The sequence below is a fragment of the Sprattus sprattus genome, assembly GCF_963457725.1.
Source record: "Sprattus sprattus genome assembly, chromosome: 19".
NCBI classification, from domain to species: Eukaryota; Metazoa; Chordata; class Actinopteri; order Clupeiformes; family Clupeidae; genus Sprattus; species Sprattus sprattus.
This window is the reverse complement of record NC_137917.1, coordinates 3,630,693-3,654,486: the sequence shown is the minus strand read 5'-3', so window position 1 is coordinate 3,654,486 and position 23,794 is coordinate 3,630,693. Positions and strand designations below refer to the sequence as shown.

Sequence of the window (23,794 nt, the reverse complement as noted above, 5' to 3'; positions counted from 1 at the left end):
TTTTTTCATCAAAATTCTGGTTGAGGTTCTAAGTTCAAATCTCTTGATCATAATGCTCCGGAATCATCCATAATTGACCACCATATAAATAAAACCTTACATTACTGGTCAAGCAAATTTTTTCTGCTGTGCAAAAACAAATACAGTGTGGACATAAATTTTGAACACAGTAAAGGTTAACCAGAAATCATTATTATTATTATCAGTGGCCCTTTAAATACTTGAGAGAAGTATGCCCAGCAAACACCAAGATAACCGATGTAAATGCATCTGAGATTAACGGGAGACACGAGATATATCTCTGTTTGATATAAATGTGTCCTGTCATCAATTACTTTCATACATTGTTAACAGAATGGCACTTGGATCTTTAAAGTCACAGACTGTTTGGATCAACCCTGCCAAGTTATGTATTAGCCTTTCATTTACCACACAGCACAGTCAGCACATGACACTGGTTTACTTTGGCCTGAAATTTCAAGTTAATGTTTTAACTGTACCACCCAAACACCCATGTCTCAATAGATATTTTTAATTCATATGTGAAGGAGACTGTATTCTGCCTGAACAGAACAATTTGGAATATGGCACTGCTGTTGCACTAAAGACTGTACTAAAAGTGCTGGTTAAGAAAAGAGGAAGACAACATCACGGGTGGCATCACAAGACTGCTGGGAGACATGTGCTGTGGTTTGGCCCAGAGGTGAGAGGAAAAGGAAGAGCAGGAGACAGAGAGGCAAAGCCAAAATTACTGTAGTGCCCCCGTTTATGCGGGAGATGCATTCCAAAGCCTACCATAATGGTAGCGAACAGCATATGTAACTTTCTTTCGTGTACCTACATACCTATGATACAGTTTACCTTATAAATGACACACAATAAGACACAAACCACAATTACTTATAATACAATTATAACAATAAAATAAATTAAAGTTATGCAAATGTGGTTGCTCTCTTGAATTTATGGAATTCTGAAGTTTTTTCTTAACCCTAAACAATCGATGGAGCAATGAAAAATATCTGGTAGGTCTGAACATATTTCCCTTTACCCTTCTTTCCTTTTGTAATGTTTTAATCCCTCCCTTTAATGAAGTCGTGAAATAATCGAAGACGGCATACAAAGAGGATGGAGGAATCAAAGACAGACATACATGAGAACTGATGCCTAAAGACATGAGTCTTGTAGGCCTAGTAAGGGCGCCGGCGCAGACATGCTACTCAGAGTGGCGTTCAATTTAAAACGTATGAACCGTTTATTTTGTATTAATTTTCCACTTGAAACCGTGGTTACTGGACCAGCAGATAAAAAAAATAAAAACTACCAAGGGAATTAATAAGAGAAAATTAAACAGAGTGAAAAAGGAACAAACAGATGGAGAGACTGGAAAAAGAGGACATTACTTAGGTGAGGGTCTGATTGAGCTCCAGTACCTTGGCACTGCCATCCGAGTGTTGTCGGGTATAGAGCTGCAGCTGGGTCATCCAGAGCTGCTGCTCACCTGCATCAGATGCTGTGGGGACAGACAGAATACCAGACCATCAGACAGATGGACAGGTAGACGGGTGCACAGTCAAGTACAGTTATACAGGCAGGATAAATGTAGTCTGGTGGACAGGCAAAGAGAAAGAGGGAACAACAGACAGACAATCTTAGAATACTTCTGGGAGACTAACATAAGCCACCTGGCAAGGAAACACATGGCTAACACTAATCAATGGGAAAACAAATGAACACTAGTGATCTGAAGCCAGCAGAATAGTCAAGGAAGAGACTGTTATGGGAACAGATGGCAATCTGAGCCATTTGATGAAACAGATTTAATGTTGTGTTTAGTTTGCTACTTTGGAGCCACAGTATCCAATCCCATCCCTGTGTTCCCATACACCACAGGCCCTTGTCAGTGTTACACACACACACACACACACACACACACACATACACAGACACACACACACACAAACGTTCAAAGACACACACATACACACACACACACACACACACACACACACACACACACACACACACACACACACACACACACACACACACACACACACACACACACACACACACACACACACACACACACACACACACACACAAACACACACCAATAAATACCACCAGAAAATGAGACTTCAGTTAATCATTTAACAGCAGGTTAACCCATGTTATGTTCCCACTGTGCAGCCTTGTTTAAAAACAATGAATCTCAGTCTAAAGGGGTGAGTGGGAGTACACAGTACTCAGCACACAGTATTCACCCCTAAATTAATCTCTGCTGGCCTACTTTAGGTCTCCCTTGTCAACACCCCCCCACCCCTACACCCCCCACAAACTCTCCCGCTGGGTCTAAAATTAAACCTGTCGATCATGTGATGCTTCTAGGTTTCATGTCTTTCATGCACAACATTCACCTCGCAAGAGGCATGCTGTTCCATTATCATCTTGTCGCACGGTGTGATTGGCAGGTATCATCCATCTTTGACAGCTCATACCTTGTGAGATGTTTACATGACTGAGGCTTGGAACAAAAGGCCCATCTCTCGCCTGAGGCTGCTTAAATCTTACATAAAAATCATTTCAGGTTAAAAGAATTCAAGTGATTCATATCATCAAGCAGGTTAAAGCCCCTACTCTTCCCACCCTGCCCCATTAACCCCTCTATTGACCTCCTCTTTCCATTTCAATCTTCCACACGATTACAAGTGAAGATGACGTGTGAAATTTGGGACGCTGACGTGTCACTTCCATTCAGATGGTGAGATAATACAGCGTTCACAGGAAGCCTGGCGTGGCTAGACACGAAACTGCGGCCTACCCTTGGGGTTACACTGCAAAGGTGTCAAATGAGAAAAAGAAAGACCTGCAGATTGCCAATTTGGACAACAGATACACCAGGGGGCCCGGACGACCCCTGCAGTCAACCAATCATGGACTGGGGCATGGCACCAGGGAGTGTGTGATGGTCTTTGTGTGTGTGTGTGTGTGTGTATGTGTGTGTAAGAGAGAGTTGTGCGTCAGCTTTTTCCCACACAACACTCTCCTCACACCCCTCCACCACCTTCCCTCCTCTTGTGCAATATCTCAAAGATTGCCTCCGTTGTCAATCAATACTTTGCAAATGAAATGCTTGTTTTCAGCATTTTCTGCCAAACACCTACGGATTAAATTATTTATTTAATAAGACAATCTGAGGGTAAAGGCAGGTCGTCCAAGGGACGGTCTGCCGGGTGGGGATGCTCAACACGTAAAATCCGTGCAGAGGCCTCACACATATGAGAGTGGAGTGGACTCTGTAAATAATCTGTCAATGGCATTCTCATTGAGCGGAAACCATGGCATCGGCCATTTGCACCCATCTCATTTGATCCCGTTCTAGCCTGCCTCCGTCAGCCTCCGTCAGCCTCCGTCAGCCACGGTGGCCCTGCACCTCTGAGCTCACCTCTGGGCCTGGCTGAAGGCTCCCCCCATAGAATATAGATCCAGGCGCTTCCCTAGGCCCTGTGTTAATTCACAGCCATCAATAATGCTGTCCCCCATAAAACACCTATCAAAATGTTCGCCCCGCCACCCACGGGCTATAAGCCCATATTTCACTGCCTCACGCCGACCGGACACCTCACACACATCTTGGGCAAAGTACACTGTTAGGGAGAGATGAAGGGATGGGAATGTGCGGCGAGAGAACCTTGGCAAGGAAGACGGGAGAGGGATCCCTTTGAACTGAGGAAGGTGAGGAGTGGTGAGCGTGGGTGGATGAGTGAACAAAAGAAAAGCATCCATGCAGATGAAAGCAGAACGGAGGGAAGGCTGTTGATGCGGGCGATTCAAAAAAAGAAGAGGAATCACAAGTCGATGACAGCGAAGGCGACTAAAACTGTGGGCGAGATAAAAAACGAGAACAAAAACTTTTGGAAAGAGGTATCTGTGAGACGGTTACAGTGTGGCAGGTAGACCCAAGATGTCATGGTTAGAAGATGGAAGCGAGAGGAACAAAGGTTTGTGAAAGAGGCAGGGTGAAGACGAACAGAACAATAGAGAAAGAAAAAAAGGGATGAATGATCCAACTGAGGAGTCGAGGAGACAACCCAAGCGCACACGGATAAGGTCTCCCCCAGGTACCTCTGAGCTTGAAGATCTCTCCGTTGGTAGCGTAGATGCAGAACATGTGGGGCAGCTCGTCGTGGGGAACCACTGATGCCCCGAGGAGGGGCAGAGAGCCACGGGGCCTCTGGCTCTTACTGTGCTCGCTCACAAAGTAGTGCAGCTGCCCCTGCTCAGCATCCAGCACAAAGTACCTGAGGATGGGGAGAGAGAGAGAGGGTTGCCATGGGGGCAGATGATATAAAACATACACAGATCTTGGGTGAATCTTAAAGAGGCCTTTCCAGAACAGTCATCTCATAGGGAGGAGCTGACGAGTGCACCGCTATAATACATACCTTCTGATATGTGGATGGCAATTATCGCTAGCCTGCCATATCAGCATTATTACGACTGTGAGTATTGCCATTATTATTCCTGTAGGTCATACCACTGTGCATGCACTGATGATAATAGACATTTCCATTTCAGCTTCACGAACAGACTGTGAAAAGGGCTGGAGGTCAACTCCCCTAGGGGCAAACATTCTGCTGAAATTCTATTTTCTGGATGGCACATAGGGGATGTCAACCTGCTACATGGGAACATAACATCAAGTGGAAATGTCACTGTCAAGTGAACACAAGGAGGATGTGAGGTGGTGGGGGAAGGATCTGGTTTGCAAAGTAAAATGGAACCTGTGTGGAATTCTGGAATGTTAGGAGTAGAAGTCAGTGAGGTTTAGTTTAGGTTTAGTTTAGTACTGCCAATTACCTACAAAAAATGAGGAGTAACATTAAATTACAATAGAACAATAACAGTGATCTAGTACCTAGTATCTACTAACTAACATGATGACAGTATGAACCATATTCTTAATTAAGGGATTCAGCCTGAACTATGCAACTCCTTTTGCCATTCCACTTTATAGACATAGTTTACATTCCAATTAGCTCAGAGATCCTACGGAGCGAATCCATTTAAATGGCAGCCTGTCTCTTAAATACTTTCTTGCCCAAAGCGGAACAAGTTGCACCTGTTCAGGGGCCTAGCCAAGGCCCGAAGGGAGGTACAAAAAAAGTTATTTTTCATTTTATTTTTAAAGTTGGATATCTTTAGTGACTCTCATCTGCTGTATGCCTCTCTCTCTTTCTCCTTCTCTCTCACCCAATTTATCTCGCTTGCTCTCACTGCGGCAAACTGCTCACTTAGCCCAGCCTGGCATGACGGAGAGCTCCTCCTATTTCATATTTTCCCACTTAGTGGTATTTTCATCATGAGTCACGGTAGGCTTGAGGTGCCATGAGGTGTTAACTGGTGGCCTAGTATCTTCAAACACACAGAGGATATGGGCGTATGTGTCATAAATTGGGGGTAAGGGGTGGTTGTGTGTGTGTGTGTGTGTGTATGCATATGTATGTGTTTTTGTGTGTGTGTGTGTGTGTGTGTGTGTGTGTGTGTGTGTGTGTGTGTGTGTGTGTGTGTGGGCGTATGCGTATGTGTGTGAATAAATACAATTAATTATTATTTACATGGCTGACATCTAGCTTTGACACGTTCCTGTCAAGATTCCACAGCAGGTCTCTCTGGATTTCTAAAACCTGTCAAGTATGTTTGTGTGTGTGTGTTTGTGTGTGTGTGTGTGTGTGTGTGTTTGCGTCTGTGCGTCTGTGCGTCTGTGCGTCTGTGCGTTTGCATGTGCATGTGCATGTGCGTTTGCGTTTGTGCGTGTGTGTATGTGAGTCAAGGAAAGTACACTAACTGATTGCAACACCATTAACAAGTCCACCTACTGATTCTGGGTTTTGGTTTTATTTCATTCCCATTATGTAAAGAAAACAAATGAAAAGGTTACAAATCATTACATGGTGCAAATCAATTCATTGCCCATGGAGAATCTGGTGTATTAAGTGTATGAAATTAAGTCAGCATCATTATGATAAAACTTAAAAATTGCTTTGATAAAACCAAGAAACTCAGCCAAAAACTGTGGGCTTGTTATGGGCTCAAGTGCTTTAGTGATGGATAATTAAAGACGCACAAACTGAGATCAGAAGGAAGAGAGTGTTTAAATTATAGTCATGGAAACAGGGAGGTCAGAAAAAGGGGTAAGTGAGAACGCAAGAAGACACAGAAATATGATGCTCTCTAAAGCATCAAAGAAATTACCTTTTCTACTGGAGAGAAAACATATTCACACTACTATTATTAAGAATAAGCTAGTGGAAAAACATGTTTTTCAACGTGGGATCATTTCTATATTTATATATATATATTTTAAATCAGTAAAACTAGACACAACCCAGGAGTATAGTTCACCGTTTCTAATGTCATGAATCACAGCATGTATTCTTAGAGGAACAGTAGACAGTAGGACCCATGCCAACAGAAAATTGTACCCGTTCACCAGTGTGCATATCGCATGGTAATCCAGTTGGTATACAGACGATATAAAACCCTTTCCTTCACAACATTATACAAGCACTAGCGGTAATAAACAAACAGGCGGTCTTCCCCATCCCTATATCTATGAGTCAGTAATCTGGATAATGCCATTTATTGCTTGGCTATGGTTGAGGTGACAGCAGTATCAGTACACCCAACTGTATCTTTGTTTAAGAAGCAGCCATTGAGCTGGCTGATGGATGTCTAGTGGGAAAAAGAAAGCACAAACACACATCAGCCTCGATCTGAAAAATGAAAAATCACAGATATCACACATCGTTGCATTCCTACAGGCTGCCTGTTCTTGCAGTGAATCAAATGCATATTACAAGCTATTATGAGTGATAGGGCCATTTGGAGTAGTGGGCCCTCCTTTACACGTGTCTGAGCTACTCAGTCAAGTGGATGTGACAAAGAGCATGCAGGGTGTATTTCAAGAATGAATCATCAACCCAAGTGAGGCCGCAGCTGACAAGGGTCCATGTGAATTTTATTCAACCCAGCTTTGTTTGCCTCAGCCACAACAAAAATCTGCACAGTCTAACTCCCACCCCCCCACCCCCGACCAAAGGAAAAACTAAATCCATTGGGGTGAGATGCACATTCCATTTCCTGTATGTCAACATATTCCTTGGAAAAGCCCTAAATTTACTAAGAAAGACTTTGTTGGCTCATACAAACCGATTTGACTTGCAAATGTCTTTTCATTGATGTCAGAGACGCAGATGCACATAGGTGCGCACACACACACACACACACACACACACACACACACACACACACACACACACACACACACCCGCACACACACACACACATGCACCCCTGCATACACACACACACACACACACACACACACACACACAACCTACATGTGACTATTAGTCGTCTAAGATGAGAGCTTGCTACCTTAATGGTGTTTCTTGAGCCAGTGAAGTACTGGTAAGTGTGCAATAATGGGGAGCTGTAACACGATTGCACGCTTTCCCCATAAACCTCCAGGGTAAGGCAAGGCAAGCCAGCACCGAGCCGAGTCGAGCCGAGGAGGAGAGAAACAAGGGAGCAGGAGGAGTGGGATTTCCAGTCACCGATGACTCACACACACTCCCTCCGATTAAAAAGACCTCAAATGAGATTTGCACCCCTGCATTCAGTGAGCTTCATTCAGACATCACAGGCCTCCGCCCACACCTCCACCTGCTTTTGGCCAAGCAACACCTCCGTGCCCCTGCTTCAATTGATTCACACAGATACTAATGATATGTGCCGGCAATATGGCTTGTTGTTTCACCTCCTCCACTCCCGCTGTCGAGCCCCCACATACTAGCTTGTCTCTCATGTCTTTGTAGAGAAGAGACATGGGAAGGGAATGGTATCTAGGATTAAAACTATTGATTGATGTTTTCAAAACTCGGTTTTCAAAAGGAATTATTTGAACGTTACATTGCTACTCCCTGTTAACATCTGGGACATCTGGACAGATTAGACTGATTAAAGCCAGGGTATATATTTCTCTGAGAATCACACTGTATGATTAAGGACGTTTCCCTGGGATTTATGATGGTCAGTACCGGTTTGAAGGGTGGAATGCCTTCTTCAAAGATGTGTTTCTCTTCTGCAGAGGTTACTTTCTAATACAGAATTATCGGCTATACTGTTTATGAGGATTGACCTGAATTACAAGAGAATGGACAAACTTGGAGAGCGTTCTGATGGAAACTCAATGCCATAGCTCTGCTGCTACTAAATACATCTGACATGTCACTGTTAATGAAATTCAGCTAGCATCCACAGTATTGGCAACATCCTCACACTGCTCCTTGCAATTTCTCGAGGAGTGCTTTGTGGACTGTTGTAATCAGGTCAAGCTTCCACACATTCAGACTATTTAGACAATACCTAGAAGAGTCACTGAAATGGGAGTGCTTTTGTTTCAACATGTTGCTCGAGTGCCCTTTGCTCTGAAATGAAGACAGCTGTTGAGTAAACGTGGCATAAGTTTAGGCTTCTCTGACTGTTATCACAATAAGATTCTTGTGAACTACCCCACACGACATAGTTAGACTGGAAAATCAGACAATAACAAAAAGATTCATTCTGAAACCTTGTTAAAAAACGCTCCCAACAACGCGTAAAAAAATGCTACTTGCTGTCACCTCAAAACTTGTCATAAATTCAACAACAAAACAATGGACTTACAGGATAGAAAGCACTGGAATGTTTCTTGTGAGACATGCTTTTAAGCTACCTGTTCTGCCAGCCTTGTAGCAAATTCGTGTATTTATTCAAGACCCCCTCCAAGTGCCGCGGACGCTGGGACGAGTAGCAGCTGTTCCCCGGTGCAGCAGCCCTCACTACAGCTGATCCTGGATCCTGCGAGCCGCTTCGCTCCAGCTTCCTTGCAGTATCCCCACGTTCAAAAGGTGAGTTCGCTTTATTTGCTGGAGATGATGGATGCGACCTACTGAACGCCATGGTTTGTAAAATATTTTAAAACAAGAACAACAGAGTTATTAGATGTGGAGCGATATATTTAATTCGATCAAGTTAAAGTCCGTAAAGCTGTATCAGTATTTTCCAGAGACTCATCTAAGCGCACAGGATTCCTTGATGCAGCATAGTGCCTTTCGTTTTAAAGGGGTGGGGGGTTCTGCTGGGAATCACCCTGTGGTCACTCCCTCCGCCTCTTCACCAACTGCACACTGCACACAGCACCACACGCAGCGTGTTCTTCATGCTTCAGTTCGTTCTCCTGAAAACATATAGCCTACCTGAAGTGACCACTGATTATGGCCAAACGTTGATAAGGGTTCCCATTCAGTGATTTAGGCTATGTTACTCGTTGAGGACAGTATGTAGGCATGCAGGCACTATTCTGAAAGAATATAAATTATTCAAACATATCACATATTCTTTATTAGATTTGCATTGGGATTTTTGGGGCATGAAACGGAATTCTCAGTTGTACTCCTTTTTACTTTCTCGTATACATATATTACATAAAGTAAGATATGCGTGTTTATGTGCCTATGTGACCAAATTATAAATTATGGTTTATTAGAAATGCCGATTGCGCTACATCCTAAAAGTATTTTCATCCCAAAACCACACTACCCAGCATCCTCTAGTGCGACAAAACCAGATGACGCTATCATCCATGGTCTTGTGAAAGCTCCTCTCGGTATTATCCTTCAGCTTGTCCACATGGTTGAGTGTCTTACATTATTTCTTGCAAGACTCAATAGACAGCCTGTTGTACACTTATACTGCGATAGTGCTAGTTTGCATCAGTTGAAGCAAGAGTTGAACAAATCTAATTGCGGCTTGTATTTGTCATGGCTGTACCTTTGAAAGTATGCATCGTTGGCTCAGGAAACTGGTAAGTTATTGCAGCAATTCATGAAGTAGAAGTGTATTGCGTTGTAGTGTTTTAGCTTGGCAACTATCTGTTTAGTGACTTTGTGCATTCATGCTTTCTGTTATGTTGTTAAGTTTCGCATTGTGCCATTAGTGCCCAATAAAGCGACTTATGGGGATGATCAGACTGAGTTGCTATTGAAGCCTCATCTGTGCAATCAGCACTGTGTTTAATTTTGCCACCTTCATTGCATTGATATTGAGTGTGAGGGGACAAATGGGGACAAATGGGGCACAAGGCATCCTAACAGAAGAAACGGTCATCAGTTTGGCATAACTATTGTGCATTGTGTGATGAAAGCATCACATTTGGCAGAAAAACTAACAAAGGGGTTCTATTAAGATGTTGAACTAGAGGTGGTTCAAAAAGGACCCCAGGGGACAATTTTTTCAAAATGGCTGCAAGATGAGAATTTATCGTATTATGTGGTGATATAAAATACATAATAACATAAGTATATATAAAACACATCCTAAATCAAAAGAAACAAACGGTCTTGGCCTACACTGATGTAAAAGGGTGTCAACCCTAATTTTATTGTCTGTGTTAATGGGTCTGGAATTCCAAATTAAGTCAATGGAGACACTTGAAGAGGTAAAAACTAAAGTAAAAGAAAACGTGAATGCAAAATTAATTGGAAAGTGTTTTGCTCGTGGTGTAATTTATCTATGTGTTGACTTAGACCATAGTAGGTTTCTCTATTGGTTGCTATAGCAATGATAATTCCACAATTGAACATCAACTTCTTAACCTGGTGTTTAATGTGGGCTACATTTGACCCTTTCATTAATTGTTACAACTGGTAATGGCGTGCACTCTTCTCTGATAAAGTGCAAATGTTTTAGATGTTTTACTCATGCCATAATAGAAGTTCCTAAAAGCAACATTAAGAAGGTTCTGTGTAAAACTGGCACGCTGACTAGCTAACAGACAACAGCACAGTTAGCACCCATAAACCCATATACATAACTGATGCGTTTTTGGCACAAATCACGCACGCCTCCCATGTCCGAGGTTGTGAGTTTGAGTCTGGTGTGGAACTGTGTTTGTGTACACAATGCAGGTTGCATATAACCATATAATATAGGATTATATCCCATCTCAGCCCTGGGCGCCCTATCTGAAGTACCTCCGTTTCTAAATCTGATTAGAAGGTTTTCTGCCAAACTCGATGTATTTATCATAAAATGAACATTTGGTATGGCAATTTGAGTTGAACTCCCCCACTAATGGTAGGCTAATTGCTTATTTATTTTTGCACAGGGGCTCTGCCATTGCAAGGATCATTGGCAGCAATGCAAGCTTGCTCCCACGTTTTGCCAGTACTGTCAATATGTGGGTGTTTGAGGAAAACATCAATGGCAGGAAGCTGACAGATATCATCAATACCGAACATGAAAATGTCAAATACCTCCCTGGATACAAACTACCAGAAAATGTGGTAAGATTCAGTTTGATGGGTCATCTAAACAAACCACAATGTCGTAATTATAACGCCCAGATCATTGTATCTATTCGGCTACCTAGAATTGTTGTGATTGTGTACTTAGTGTATTTGGAAGAGCAACAGTGTGTTTGTAATGGCAGAAAATGAAACGATGTTTCCTAAACAAACTGCGGTACAGCTGTCACTCTACCCACTTCTAGCATTCTAGGACGTGCCATTCCTGTCTGCCACATTGCACGCTCTGGCATACCGAAGCATCCCTCCCCGTTCGCCTCCATTTCACTAGTGGCTCTAAGCTCACTTTACCCTTATCCAAAACAGTGATATTTTTTCTTACTGCTAACATGCAAACTCTAACTTCAAGAGAGTCTCATCTTTGCTACATTCACATATTACCCAACTCCACTAATCTGTTTAGTAGCAACCCACAGAAGACACGGAAGTCTAAAAAAAACTTTTTCTGGATAGTTGACCTACATCCAGCATTGCACCCTTTTACCAGTTGCATACCCTACTTTCAAGGTCATGAATAAAGTGCACTACTGTTGGTTCCTTGGTTTGGGCTAGGTGGCTGTTCCCCAGCTGAGAGATGCTGCCGAGGGGGCCGATCTGCTGGTGTTCGTGGTCCCCCACCAGTTCATCCGTAGGCTTTGCGACGAGATGATGGGCTGTGTGTCTGAGAAGGCCAGAGGAATCACACTCATTAAGGTAGGACTCAAGGAAAAGCCAACAGGCCGTTGCTTCAATACATAGCAATGGATGCCTAGCTTTAGCATCCTATTTGAAGACTACCTTGATATGATTGAGCACTGCAAGGCCGTTATCCTGCCCTTGCGAAAGCAGACTTTCAGCATTTGGGAAGGAAATGTTTGCCACACAGGAACTGCCTGAAGTCACGCAGGCTGAATCGGTCAGTGATCTCAGCTGGGGGTGTGGAGAGAGTTCGATGAAAGGTTTCATGCGTGGCGAAAAAAAAGCAGTCCTTTTAATCCCATTATGTAACCATTGGCAGAGGCATGCTCTGATTTGGTTGTTTTGGGAGAGAGCGATGCTGTAATCAGACTAGCCAGACACGGCCACACTCATGACGGCAAGAGAAAACGCTTTTTGTTTGTTTTCATAAATTACACAGAAAGATGACAGAGGAGGTCTAGTTGGTGCAGGGATGAGATGACCTCTCTAGATGGGGTCATTTTGGAGGGGGTTGGTTTGTGGTCACATCAAAGGGATGCAGCTCCTTTTAAGGTTTCACTGTGGATCATGGACACAGGGTCCTTTTCATCCAACACAAATGAGCCACTTTAATGGAACAAATTTATATACACTTATATCTTGGTTCCTATAGCACAGGTTGTTCCTTGTTCAGACTTATCTTTTGTTCTTACTGTTTTATGGCACACATTAGTACTGATTTTAATTCTTGAGTCTCAAGTGCAAGATATGAATGGAATTGAATGAAATCAACATTGTGAAAAGCCTAAAAAACATACCTTCTGAATATATTGTACAAGCTCCTACAAAGGACATTTTCAACAACGGAAGACAGCCTGTTTTTTTCTCTCATTACAATTATCTTGGCTAACAAAAGTGTGCACTTTCTGTCTGTAACCTCGATTTCTCCAAAAGGTCTACAGTATGAGCTTATCTTGCCCCAATGTTTCCATGTGTAATTAGTTTATCTACCCCGAATGTTTAGGTCTGGTATTATGGAGTTTCTCCAGCCCTGAAGTTTCCATATCTAGTGCAGCACGCTCAGCTGCCCTGTGTCCTGGTGCTGACTTACACAGCTGCTCCCCCTGATCTGCAGCATAGCTCAGCAGGCCTCCCACTTCGGTCCAGTGCAGTGCCATGTGAAAATATTTTCAGCGCCATGTTTGCTGTTCTCGTCCTCATGTGCCTCCCCATCTGTGCATGGGACTCATATTCAGCTGACAGCAGGGGCTATGGAATGTCTGTGGGTATACGGCCCCACTCTGTTCCGTTCTGTTTACCGCCAGGAGAAACTGTCCGCCATATGTGTGGGTGAACCTTTTTAGGAGAGAGACCCATCTGGTGGTTCTGTGAAAAGTCATTGGTAGACTGAAGGGTGTCATTGGTTTTCTCTCATTTTCTTGAGACACTTTTATTTCCCCTTATGTGTTTTTTTTTTTCTTCCTTTGTTTATTTTATGGGCCATTAAACGGCTTAAGGCTTCAAGGCACTCCGTGCGGTTGAGGGTTTATAGCGTGATAGAAGATATTTTTTTTCCAAATTCAAAGGTTTCTCTAGCCCTGTTTTTCAGTCTCTCTCATTCTCTCAATCAATTCCTACTTCCTCTACTATAGGGTGTAGATGAAGGACCTGAAGGTCTCAAGCTGATATCTGACATCATCAGGGAGAAGATGGGTATTGATATGAGTGTGCTGATGGGGGCAAACATAGCCAATGAGGTGGCAGCTGAGAAGTTCTGTGAAACAACTATAGGTGAGCACTTTGTCCATATAAACCAGCAGCAGTCTACTTAATTTTATTTATCGACGTGTCAGGACTGATTAATAGCACTGGGGGTCCGTAACAAAATTTTACTCTGTCCTTATTGCCATGTAGGGTCCAAGATCATGGAGAACGGGCAGCTGTTCAAAGAGCTTCTCCAGACCCCTAATTTCCGCATCACAGTGGTGGAAGATGCAGATACGGTTGAGCTGTGTGGGGCCCTGAAGGTAACTAGTAACATTGTCACCCCTTCCTCAAACCTTCACTGAATGCATCCTATACGCATTGTAACGCTTTGTCAGGTTCATATAATTACCTCGTAACCTCCTGAGAACCAACCCGTAGGACTGTGTCCTCTATAGTTGACATTTTTTTTTAAGGAAATCACAAAAAAAGAGAAATTGGATGACAGTTTTTTTTTATCTTGGTTCCTAGGAGGATATAATACATTAAATTACCAAGAGCTGACTCCAGTGCTTATTTAATAAAGTCATGGATGTTCATATGGAAAGGCTCCTCCTACATCACTCTGACATATTACATCACCCCAACTTATGTAATGTTAAATTGGGCCGTGTGAGACTCCCCCAACAACCAGGCTTCTGATTGTACATGTCTACTCCCCTCCCTCAGAACATAGTAGCAGTGGGGGCGGGCTTCTGTGATGGACTGCAGTGCGGTGACAACACCAAGGCGGCTGTGATCCGCCTGGGCCTGATGGAGATGATCGCCTTTGCCAAGCTCTTCAGCAAAGACGACACCGTCTCCTCCACCACCTTTCTAGAGAGCTGCGGTGTGGCTGACCTCATCACCACCTGCTACGGGGGGCGCAACCGCAAGGTTGCCGAAGCCTTCGCCAGGACTGGGAAGGTAAGGAGTTTTCTGGGCGCTGGTCTTTTGGAATTTGTGTGTGCCTGTAGACATGAAGACATGAGGCAGCCGTGGCCTACTGGTTAGGGTTTTAGGCTGGAAACCGGAGGGTGGCCGGTTCGATCCTCGACCAGTAGGAAAAATGTGGGCGGGGGATGCTCTCCCATGCCCACATCCACGGCTGAAGTGCCCTTGAGCAAGGCACCTAACCCCGATCACTGTTCCCTGGGCGCCTCAAAAGGCAGCTCACTGCTCCGGGTTAGTGTGTAACCTCACTTCACTGTGTGTGTGTCACTTCCCTGGATGGGTCAAATGCAGAGGTGGATTTCAGAGTGTGTGTGTCTACACCACCTCTGCCATAGAGTCACTTTCACTTCACTTTCACTTTATCTGAATATCAGAGAAATATCTTGTTACAGTGGGAGTAGGATACTAGCCTGGCCATTACCAGCCTGTGACTCCATTTTTTTCCGTCAGTCAGTCTGGCCTAACCCCGTTCATTTTCGTTTCCGAGATGGGCGGGTGCTTAGCTTGAGGTTTAAAATCATTGGAGTTCCCTTAACCAATCAGCAACGTTTGGTAAGCATTCGGTAGATTAAACTCTTCCCAAAGCCAGTTGGGAGAAGAGCTACGACGTCCTTTCCAATCATAAAACTTACAAGACAATACTCTTGTTCTCCTTTTAATTTTCTGATGTTCTCGAGAGTTGAGACAACTTTCCCGATAGCTTTTCGTGTCTCTTCCTCCAAGGTGAGTTTTGCGTCACAGCTCTGAACTGTTCGCTGATTGGTGCGGTTGGATTTTGAGTCCTGGAGACGATTGTCAACGGGGTTGGGCCAGACTGAGTATGAGCTTGAAATCAATTCAGGCGGAAATACGTAGGCTGGTGTCACCAGGCTAGTAGGATACAAGTGTAGTTGAATCACACCACACACCTATGTATAGTGTTACTATGAGATAACTCCTTCTTTTTTTGTCCCATATGTCCACCATCTCAGAGCATTGAGGAGCTTGAGAAGGAGCTGTTGAACGGGCAGAAGTTGCAAGGACCACTCACCTCTGCGGAGGTCTACCACATACTCAAACAGAAAGAACTGGTGCAAAAGTGAGTAGATGGTTTCTGGGTAAAAAACTAAACAAAACATGCTCCATCAATTGTTGGTCAAGCATGTCCTGGCTTTCTTAAAACAGTGCAGCTACAACTCTCTTTAAATTGAACTACCATTACCTTCCTTATTCCTGGATGGCTTTGAATTTGAACAGTTGTGAATGTTGTGTATATTGCAGTCAGAGGTTTTGGAGAGAACACAAACGTTATCAGAATTTAAACCCAAGGGATGAGACTATTAGTGCAGAAAAAGGCCTAATTTTGTGACCGATTGCACAAACATCTGGGCATATCCCAGACTTGAAATTTGTTCCATAGAAGGAGTATTGTGAGTATTCAGCCAACAAATGAAGAAACATACTTGAAGTACTGAGTACTTATTGCTGATCTGCCTCTCTTTGTATTCCAGGTTCCCACTCTTCACTGCCGTCTATAAGATCTGCTTCGAGGGGAAGCCGGTTCAGGAGATGATCACCTGCCTGCAGAGCCATCCGGAGCACATGTGAGTGCCTCCTGAAGCTCTCTCCATCCACGGATGACGACCTCTCACCACTTCTGCCATTCATACCTCCTTTCTATTATACTTGTGGCTACTCCTGAAGATCGTCCTCAGTTTGTCGTGACTCCTAGAACTCAATGGACACAAACGCATGGCTCCTCATTCCGGACTTCCCGGTGGGTTTCCATAGTTTGCACACTGTAAAGTTGCATTGACTGATATTTGGCATTGAAAATTAGAAGTTAAGCAGTTAATTGGTGCACCACATGGTAACACATTTTTTGGATACGTGCATTGTTGGCCATATCAAAGTCTGGGATATAGCCTAGTTACAGTTAACCTCTTGTAAGCCCATTATTAGTCTGGCTTTGTCCAAAGTGCTAGCCTCATTCAGACCTGATTCGTTATTTGATTCTTTTTTGTGACAAGAACACTACGTTCTTTCTGTACTCCTCTGCCCTCTTGTGGATAGCAGTAGGTGCTACTTATGATGGGCAGGAATTTGGGAAAAGTTGAACTTCCAAAGACCTCAAGAAAGCCAGTGACACATAATCAATAGTTAATGCATTTTGTATTTACTAGTGTACTTAGCCAGCAAATAATTACAACTCATGATTGCATGAGAATGGTCTAGACTTAATTATGTTTGGGGTTAAATTCTTATTTTATAATCATTTAAAGACATCTCTTCTTAAAACCTACAAGATATTTTAACACACTACACTGCCATTTACACAAGTAACCTTTTAGTAACAAGATTTAATTACTAGATGTACTTACTATTGTGTGTGCTTATACAGTATACATTGGGATGAAGGGCTTGGGTGCATTGAAATACACACACTTATTGTTCTTTGTATAGTATAGTATAGTATGTGGTGCAGTTACATTTTGTGCAATTTCTGCTTAAAATAAGCAATTTATTAATGCACTTCATAGGGTTAGGTTTTTAAAATATGGTCAGTTGAAATAGCTGCTTTTTAGGCTATTGGGCCGATAAAGAGCAAATAAATGCCTTGAAGCCAGGTCAGGACCATACCCAAAGGGATCTGTCCACAGCTCGGAGATGAGATTGACCCTGGATGTGTGTGTGTGTGTGTTTGTGTGTGTGTGTGTTTGTTTGTGCCTGTGAGGTGGTGATTTGCAAAATGTGATCGTGTGATGCTGCATTTAAGGTGTACCATGTTGTTTCGGTGGTCAGAAAAGGTTCCTACATTTAAAACAATTCCACTGTGGTGAACTGTGTATGTGAAAGATATCTAATGAACAGCTTTGTAGATTGCACAGGAGTTTTGACAAACATCCTCTTTTCAAATTCCGTTGTAGATGTCAATGTAAAGCCTTTTTTGATTACATAAACTGTATGACACTTTTAACCTTAACCAGCAAAACAACATGTTTGCTCATCTGTTTGTTTGAGGCACAATTCAAATGTGCACATCGTCAGTGTTACTTGAAAAGATGCAGCTCATTAGGTCGGTTGAGTAAAAATCCCTTGTCAGACCATACTAATTGAGTGGTTGCGTGTGTTTGCCTTCAGCTTTCAGTTCAGGCATTCTAGTTTTGTGTCTCCACGATCTAAATGAAACCGCATACTAGCAGAATGGAACTAATACACAAAATGTTTTGAACCACTGTTTCCCAACCAGATAATGTAATGTCCAGTTCCTTACGCCGCAACATTTCATTTGCAGCTGTGTGTTAGCCTTTCTTCTGCTAACTCCACCTTAGATTGCATAGTTAGTTCAGGCTTAGCTAAAGCCTTTTCTACTCTCTTTAACCCTTCTGGTCACAATGCAGCTCTTGATAAGTTTTAGGTCACATTACGTTGCCTTTTTGTTCATTTTTTTTTTGCTTTATGAATGTATCCTCTAAGGCTAAGTCATCCTGGTCTTGTTCCGTTCCATCATAAGCCCATGAGGCTTTGCTTTTGGTTTTCTGTAATCTGTCCATGAGGATGAAAAGTGAAGTGTCTGTCTAGTGGGAAATGATTAAAAAAAGAATAAAAAACAGTAAAGAAATCGCTGTTCAGTGTAGACTACTGTGTGGTGGGTTTTTATTTCTGGTACCCAGGTAGAATGTTTACAAGAATACAGGAAGGTTTTATTTTTTCCCTAAAACCTTTCCCTCCATACAGTAACAATTGGTGAAACATACTATCCCAAATCTTGGGATGACAAATACATTGATAAATGATAAGACATTTAAAGAAGAGCTCCTTTGTAGAAGCTATATGTACATACATCCAATGAGAGGTGCGGATGACTTTCCTTTGTTGCTGGCAATGCATCAATCTTATCCCTTGACACGTTCAGTTCTGCAAGCATCTACCATAACTTGGTAATTATTATTTCACAAGTGTATATCTGCTGCTTTCCCCGTTTTTACATTGCTCAAGGAAATTCTGCCTAGCACAACTCATCCAGATGAGCAGAGTGTGTCACTCCAAATAGAAACCACTCATTTACATTATTTAAAATGTTTAGAAAATGAATCACAGAATGAGGCATACAAAAAGAACACAATTACTATGAATGCTTAGTCAACTGAATGTTGTCATCACAAGGAGCCTGTGGGAGAAGAGAAGTAGAAGTATTACTTTACTGGTTTTAACCTACACAGTTAGATACCACAATCTAAGAATATCCAAGACGACAAACCTGGTGCTAGCGAGCAATTCAGTCATCTTCATCCTCGTCATCACCAACAAATGACAGCAAACTTTTGTTTTTCACTTTCGTCTCTGATTTTGATTCGCTCTTGGCTTCTTCCTCGTCGTGCTTCTTCTTCTTCTTGCTGGAGCTGGCGGAAATACCCTGGAACTTATCTGAGGACGAGCGCTTTGCTGGTTTCTTGAACACGATCTTGCCGTCTGAAGGTGGCTCCTCGTCTAAATATGTCATGAGACAACACAGTGCATTTATGATTAATCTGTTTCAGCACAGTCATCTACCATCCACCATACGTGACGTGACCAGATGCATATGTTACCATCGCCCAAACTATAATGTAATGTCTAACTAAATAAGAAACATTTGTATTCTGCCTCTCGGCTCATTTAAACCAATACGTTGTATTTCGCTAAGGGGGACATCTGACCGTCCTGATGAGAGCTCTTACCCTTTGTATCTTTTTTCATATGATGAACTTCATCAGCACTCAGGTCGCCTTTCTTGAGAACAACTATTTGCGGCAATTCATCCTCGCGATCACTACCACCGCTATCATCATCGAGCTCAGGCATGTCTTGTCTCTACAAGGGGGAAAGCAAGATTATATATTTTAACACAACTTCCACTGACCCCACTTGTCTATTAACGATGTAAATATAACAAGCATGCAGCTACGTTAGCTGGCTAAATTAGCATATTGTTACCTTCGTGTCAATCGTCGGTCCCTCCTTAAACCCAACATCACTTTTGAATTTTTTTAGAAAAGATGGCTCTGCCGGCTTGACCCATGAAACATTACCCTTTTTGCCATGTTTGCTCATTTTGCTCAGAAGTGAGGCAGATAAATACACCTAAACCAGAGAGGATTGTTTTCGTTGTTTGCTACCAGTATGTCGACTTCTATTGGCGTCACAGCTATGTCATCAACACACGTATTTGAATGACCAATGGGAATTTGTCTATGGCATGCCATTGACATGACTCTATGGAATTCACAGGGATTTGTTGGCGTCTAGGAATTAAAGATATGTAAGCAATATCTTGTAAGTGTTGATAAACATTTAGTCGTATAGTCATAAGTTTGGTGAGGGACTTCACATACCGTATTATATGTCTGCGGAAGGCGATTGAGAAAATGCTCTTGAACATAGGCTACCACCAGAGGTATTTTGTTGGTTCGTGAGTGGTGTTTCTGACAGGAAATGAAATGCTTCCTCAATGCACTTCTGTTTGGATAATTCCTAAACGGCACATTCCCATGCTCGATCTTGTGGCTAGAGAAGGACTGCTCAGTTAGGAAAGTGAAATGATGCTGTCTTTTGACTGAACGGTATATTTCTTCGATTGAAATGTTTCCCGGAGTTGTGTATGCGCTACTCGCAGGTTTCCTTGGAGCTGTTGCCTCCTCTTCAGCCAAACTGTCACTTGGCGCTGACTACCTCAAAGGTGTGTGTGAAACTGGGCTAAAAACATGGGCTGGGGAAGAGAGGATATTCCAGCAAGATAACGAAACTGCTCCATGCGACTGGGTAAAGTATGACTTAATAAGTGGAGTGATCAGTGATGGCTTAACACGGTATCCATACATCCTTGTTTTAACTGGGTTCACGTCGATTTGAAATAGCATTACCAAATACTGACACGTTGTTAGAAGATGTTTCTATAGCAAATCTATGCAGCTATATTTCTTTAGATTTGCATAGTCTAAATGCATGACCTTTTTTTTTTTTTTAGCTAATTAACTTTTGATGTTAGCGTAGCTTATGGCGTAACGTAACGTTGTCATTTGTCCCGTGACAGAAGGCTAAAGAAAATCAAAACTGAAAAATGAGATCTCAGTGAGAGCATGCATTAGGGGTTTGGAAGAAGATAATGTATATAAATGAGTGGAGCTGAAATTACACAAGTCATCAACAAAGGGTACAGTGCATGCAAAGTCTGTGTGTTTGTGTGACTGGTTGTTGACTTATGAAACCTGTCTTCTGCCAGCTGCACATCCCCTTGAGGCTGTTGTGCGGAGGTCTTCTGTTCACCTGTAATGCTGTGATGTGGACCTTCTTCGCCAAAGCTCTCAGGCTCTCCTCGTCCTCTGCTCAGGCCACTGTGACCACCACTGCCTCCAACTTCATATCCTCTGTGAGTACCCTCCCTGAACTCCAGACTTCTAGTATCTGCAATCACAACTGACTAAGTGAAGTCAATGCTAGTAATTACAGTGCATGTAATGCTCTGTATTGTTATTCCTAGGCTTCTTCTTCGTATTATTATTATCAGGGGCGGCCTTTCCTACAGGCGGGTTAGGCGGCCGCCTAGAGCGCCATCTAGAGGGGGAGCGCCAAATAATGCGCCCGAAAAAGAAAAAAAAAAACACAATTTTTTTTTTTTTTCCCGGACGCATAAATTGGCGCTCCTTCTATATCTCCAACCAATATTTTGACATAAAAAAATAAATCTAACTTTAGGGTAAAACAAGCCAAAACTCGAAAACGGAGGGCTATTCTTCATTGGTATTGTTAGAACATGCTAGCATAGCGAGACATTTGGTGCGAATGTGTGTGTATCCTCTGAAGAGGCTTAATCCCAACGGCGTGCATGACTAGACGGTACGGATCACAGGACTCATCGATATATCTTTATATCGCCGTAAAGACAGGTGAAAGTAAAAATATTACGAATCCGCAAGGTGCAGGCAAGTCCACTTATGATGTACAATACACATTAAGGGTTGCTACAATATGTTATCATGAAAACACTAATGATGAACACAGTATTTCAGAGATCAAACTGATTTTGGAGAAACAGTGTATAATGAGCAGATAAACAACACGTGGGAAAACATTAATACAACTTCTTCAGGGGGTTATCAAACATTATTGTGAATGAGAACATGTACATGGATTTATGGGAACAGCCGCTCGACAGGTCCTCGTCTGTTGCAACTAATTACAAATCAAACTTCTTCCAACAATATCACATAGGCCTATGCGCAAAGTAACGTATTCTTTTAACGACATTGAAGCGAGGAAATACATTTCGCCACAAAGCTAAATTTAACAAATAATGATAATACTGACTGTAACATGCCGGCATAGTCGCCCCATAATGCCGTGCGGCGGGCGCATATACTTTTCTATGTGTGATAATGCACTCACGATGTACCTGTTCCTTACTGTTCTTATTGCATGTCGTTGTTCTGTGTTGGGACTGAGTTTATACAGGTGTGTGACGGTAATTTGCTGCGATCGTTGTGTTTATGTGAAATAATTGCAGTCTTACAAGGCAAAATAGCGTTTGAAAGTTGCAATGGGGGGGGGGGCGCCAGGAGTGAAGCTCGCCTAGAGCGCCTAATGTGCTAGGGCCGCCCCTGATTATTATCCCGTTTACTGACTTCTGCGCTTAATTCAGCTTGAACCGCTTAACTTAGAGACTTTGTTCAAACTTTAGCGCGTAGGTCTTGTAAAGGATACTTATGCTATGTATTTTTCACTATTCAAACTTTATACTTTTTAAGATATTAAAGAAAAACGAATAAACATTTTCCCATTGACTTACATTGGGCCATTATGACATCATAATAGGGTCATTAAACTGGCTTGCACCTGTGCTTCACTGACACCTGCGCCAAGGTTCCAAGGCTCCTCTTCTCTCTGTCCCTCTCCATTCAACTGTATAACTAGGAATATTAAGAGACACCTTCCAAACCTCTTCCATACTCTACTTTTTTTTAATCTCTATCCCTTTCACTCTACTTTCTCTCTGCTTCACTCTTTTTTTCTCTCCTTCTTTCAATATTTTCCCTCTTCACTCTCTCTTTACTGGCTTTATCTAGAGCCACTCTTGTTCACTCTTCTTACTTTCTTCTTTCTTTCTTCAACTCTTCTTTCCTCCTTCCACTCTTCTTTCCTTTCTTTTTTCCTTCTTCCACTCTTCTTTCCTTTCTTCACTCTTCTTTCCTTTCTTTGTTGTTTCTTCCACTCTTTTTTTCCTTTCTTCTTTCCTTATTTCACCCTTCTTTCCTTTCTTCTTTCACTCTTCTTTCCTTCTTTATTTTCTTCTTTCCTTCTTCCACTCTTCTTTCTCTTCTTCTTTCACTCTTCTTCTTTTTTTCTTTCCGTCTTCCACTCTTCTTTCCTTTCTTCACTCTTCTTTCATTTCTTCTTTCCTTCTGCCACTCTTCTTTCCTTTTTCCACTCTTCTTTCCTTCTTTCACTCTTCTTTCTTTTAGTCTTCCTTTCTTAACTTTCGCATTTCATATACTGGTATTTCCTTCAGGAAATGCATTTTCTAGTTACTGTTGACCTTTGGGATCACACTGATGATGATTTATTTAGTCTCTTATACCACAGTCTCCAAAAAGAGTAGCAACTATCAAAGAAATTAGAGCATCAGCTACGCTACAGGGTGTCACATGTTCTCCAATTCCACACAGGCATTCCTTGGGAGGCTGATATTTGGGGAGACCCACGCTGCACTCTGGTGGGTCGGCATCTCTCTCACTCTGTCAGGGCTACTCATCGTGCATGGGTCCACAAACCAGGAATCCCAGCCAACTGTGGCCAAAAAGAATGAATGAGACTGTATGTGATGATAAACACGATTAACCTGTTCCTGTAAACCAGTGTGTTCAGATGGATATCATGCACAACAAATATTAGTCTTGAACAGGATAAATGTTTTTATTTACCTTAAACTTATTTCGAGGGGTTAAAACTGTAATTTTCTTGTTTCATTTATATTTGTATTAAGGCTATACTCTGCAAATAAAATAAACCTG

General features: G+C 42.4%; 4 protein-coding genes across 4 annotated transcripts in view; 2 read left to right on the top strand and 2 right to left on the bottom strand.

The window, feature by feature from the left end:
* Window positions 1–9,009, bottom strand: part of osbpl10b (oxysterol binding protein-like 10b) — a gene marked incomplete at its 5' end in the record, with an annotated part of 45,679 nt that extends 36,670 nt beyond the window's left edge. Inside the window, 3 exons of the mRNA XM_080857350.1 lie at window positions 1,434–1,513; window positions 4,129–4,304; window positions 8,783–9,009. Of these exons, the coding sequence (XP_080713476.1) occupies window positions 1,434–1,513; window positions 4,129–4,304; window positions 8,783–9,009 (483 nt within the window). The remainder of the gene's footprint in view (window positions 1–1,433; window positions 1,514–4,128; window positions 4,305–8,782) is intronic.
* A 713-nt stretch (window positions 9,010–9,722) lies between these two features.
* On the top strand, window positions 9,723–18,320 carry gpd1l (glycerol-3-phosphate dehydrogenase 1 like). The gene is made up of 8 exons (XM_080857735.1): window positions 9,723–9,913; window positions 11,216–11,393; window positions 11,967–12,107; window positions 13,724–13,862; window positions 13,986–14,098; window positions 14,505–14,741; window positions 15,740–15,846; window positions 16,259–18,320. The coding sequence occupies exons 1-8, from the start codon at window positions 9,870–9,872 to the stop codon at window positions 16,353–16,355; spliced, it is 1,056 nt and encodes a 351-aa protein (XP_080713861.1). The 5' UTR covers window positions 9,723–9,869; the 3' UTR covers window positions 16,356–18,320.
* Window positions 18,321–18,383: 63 nt separating this feature from the next.
* On the bottom strand, window positions 18,384–19,907 carry kiaa1143 (KIAA1143 ortholog). Its single transcript, XM_080858325.1, has 4 exons — window positions 19,725–19,907; window positions 19,469–19,601; window positions 19,009–19,238; window positions 18,384–18,918 (listed from the first exon to the last, which is right to left on the bottom strand). The coding sequence occupies exons 1-3, from the start codon at window positions 19,839–19,841 to the stop codon at window positions 19,027–19,029; spliced, it is 462 nt and encodes a 153-aa protein (XP_080714451.1). The 5' UTR covers window positions 19,842–19,907; the 3' UTR covers window positions 18,384–18,918; window positions 19,009–19,026.
* A 237-nt stretch (window positions 19,908–20,144) lies between these two features.
* On the top strand, window positions 20,145–23,785 carry tmem42a (transmembrane protein 42a). Its single transcript, XM_080858659.1, has 3 exons — window positions 20,145–20,549; window positions 21,010–21,156; window positions 23,450–23,785. The coding sequence occupies exons 1-3, from the start codon at window positions 20,370–20,372 to the stop codon at window positions 23,591–23,593; spliced, it is 471 nt and encodes a 156-aa protein (XP_080714785.1). The 5' UTR covers window positions 20,145–20,369; the 3' UTR covers window positions 23,594–23,785.
* Window positions 23,786–23,794: the final 9 nt, after the last annotated feature.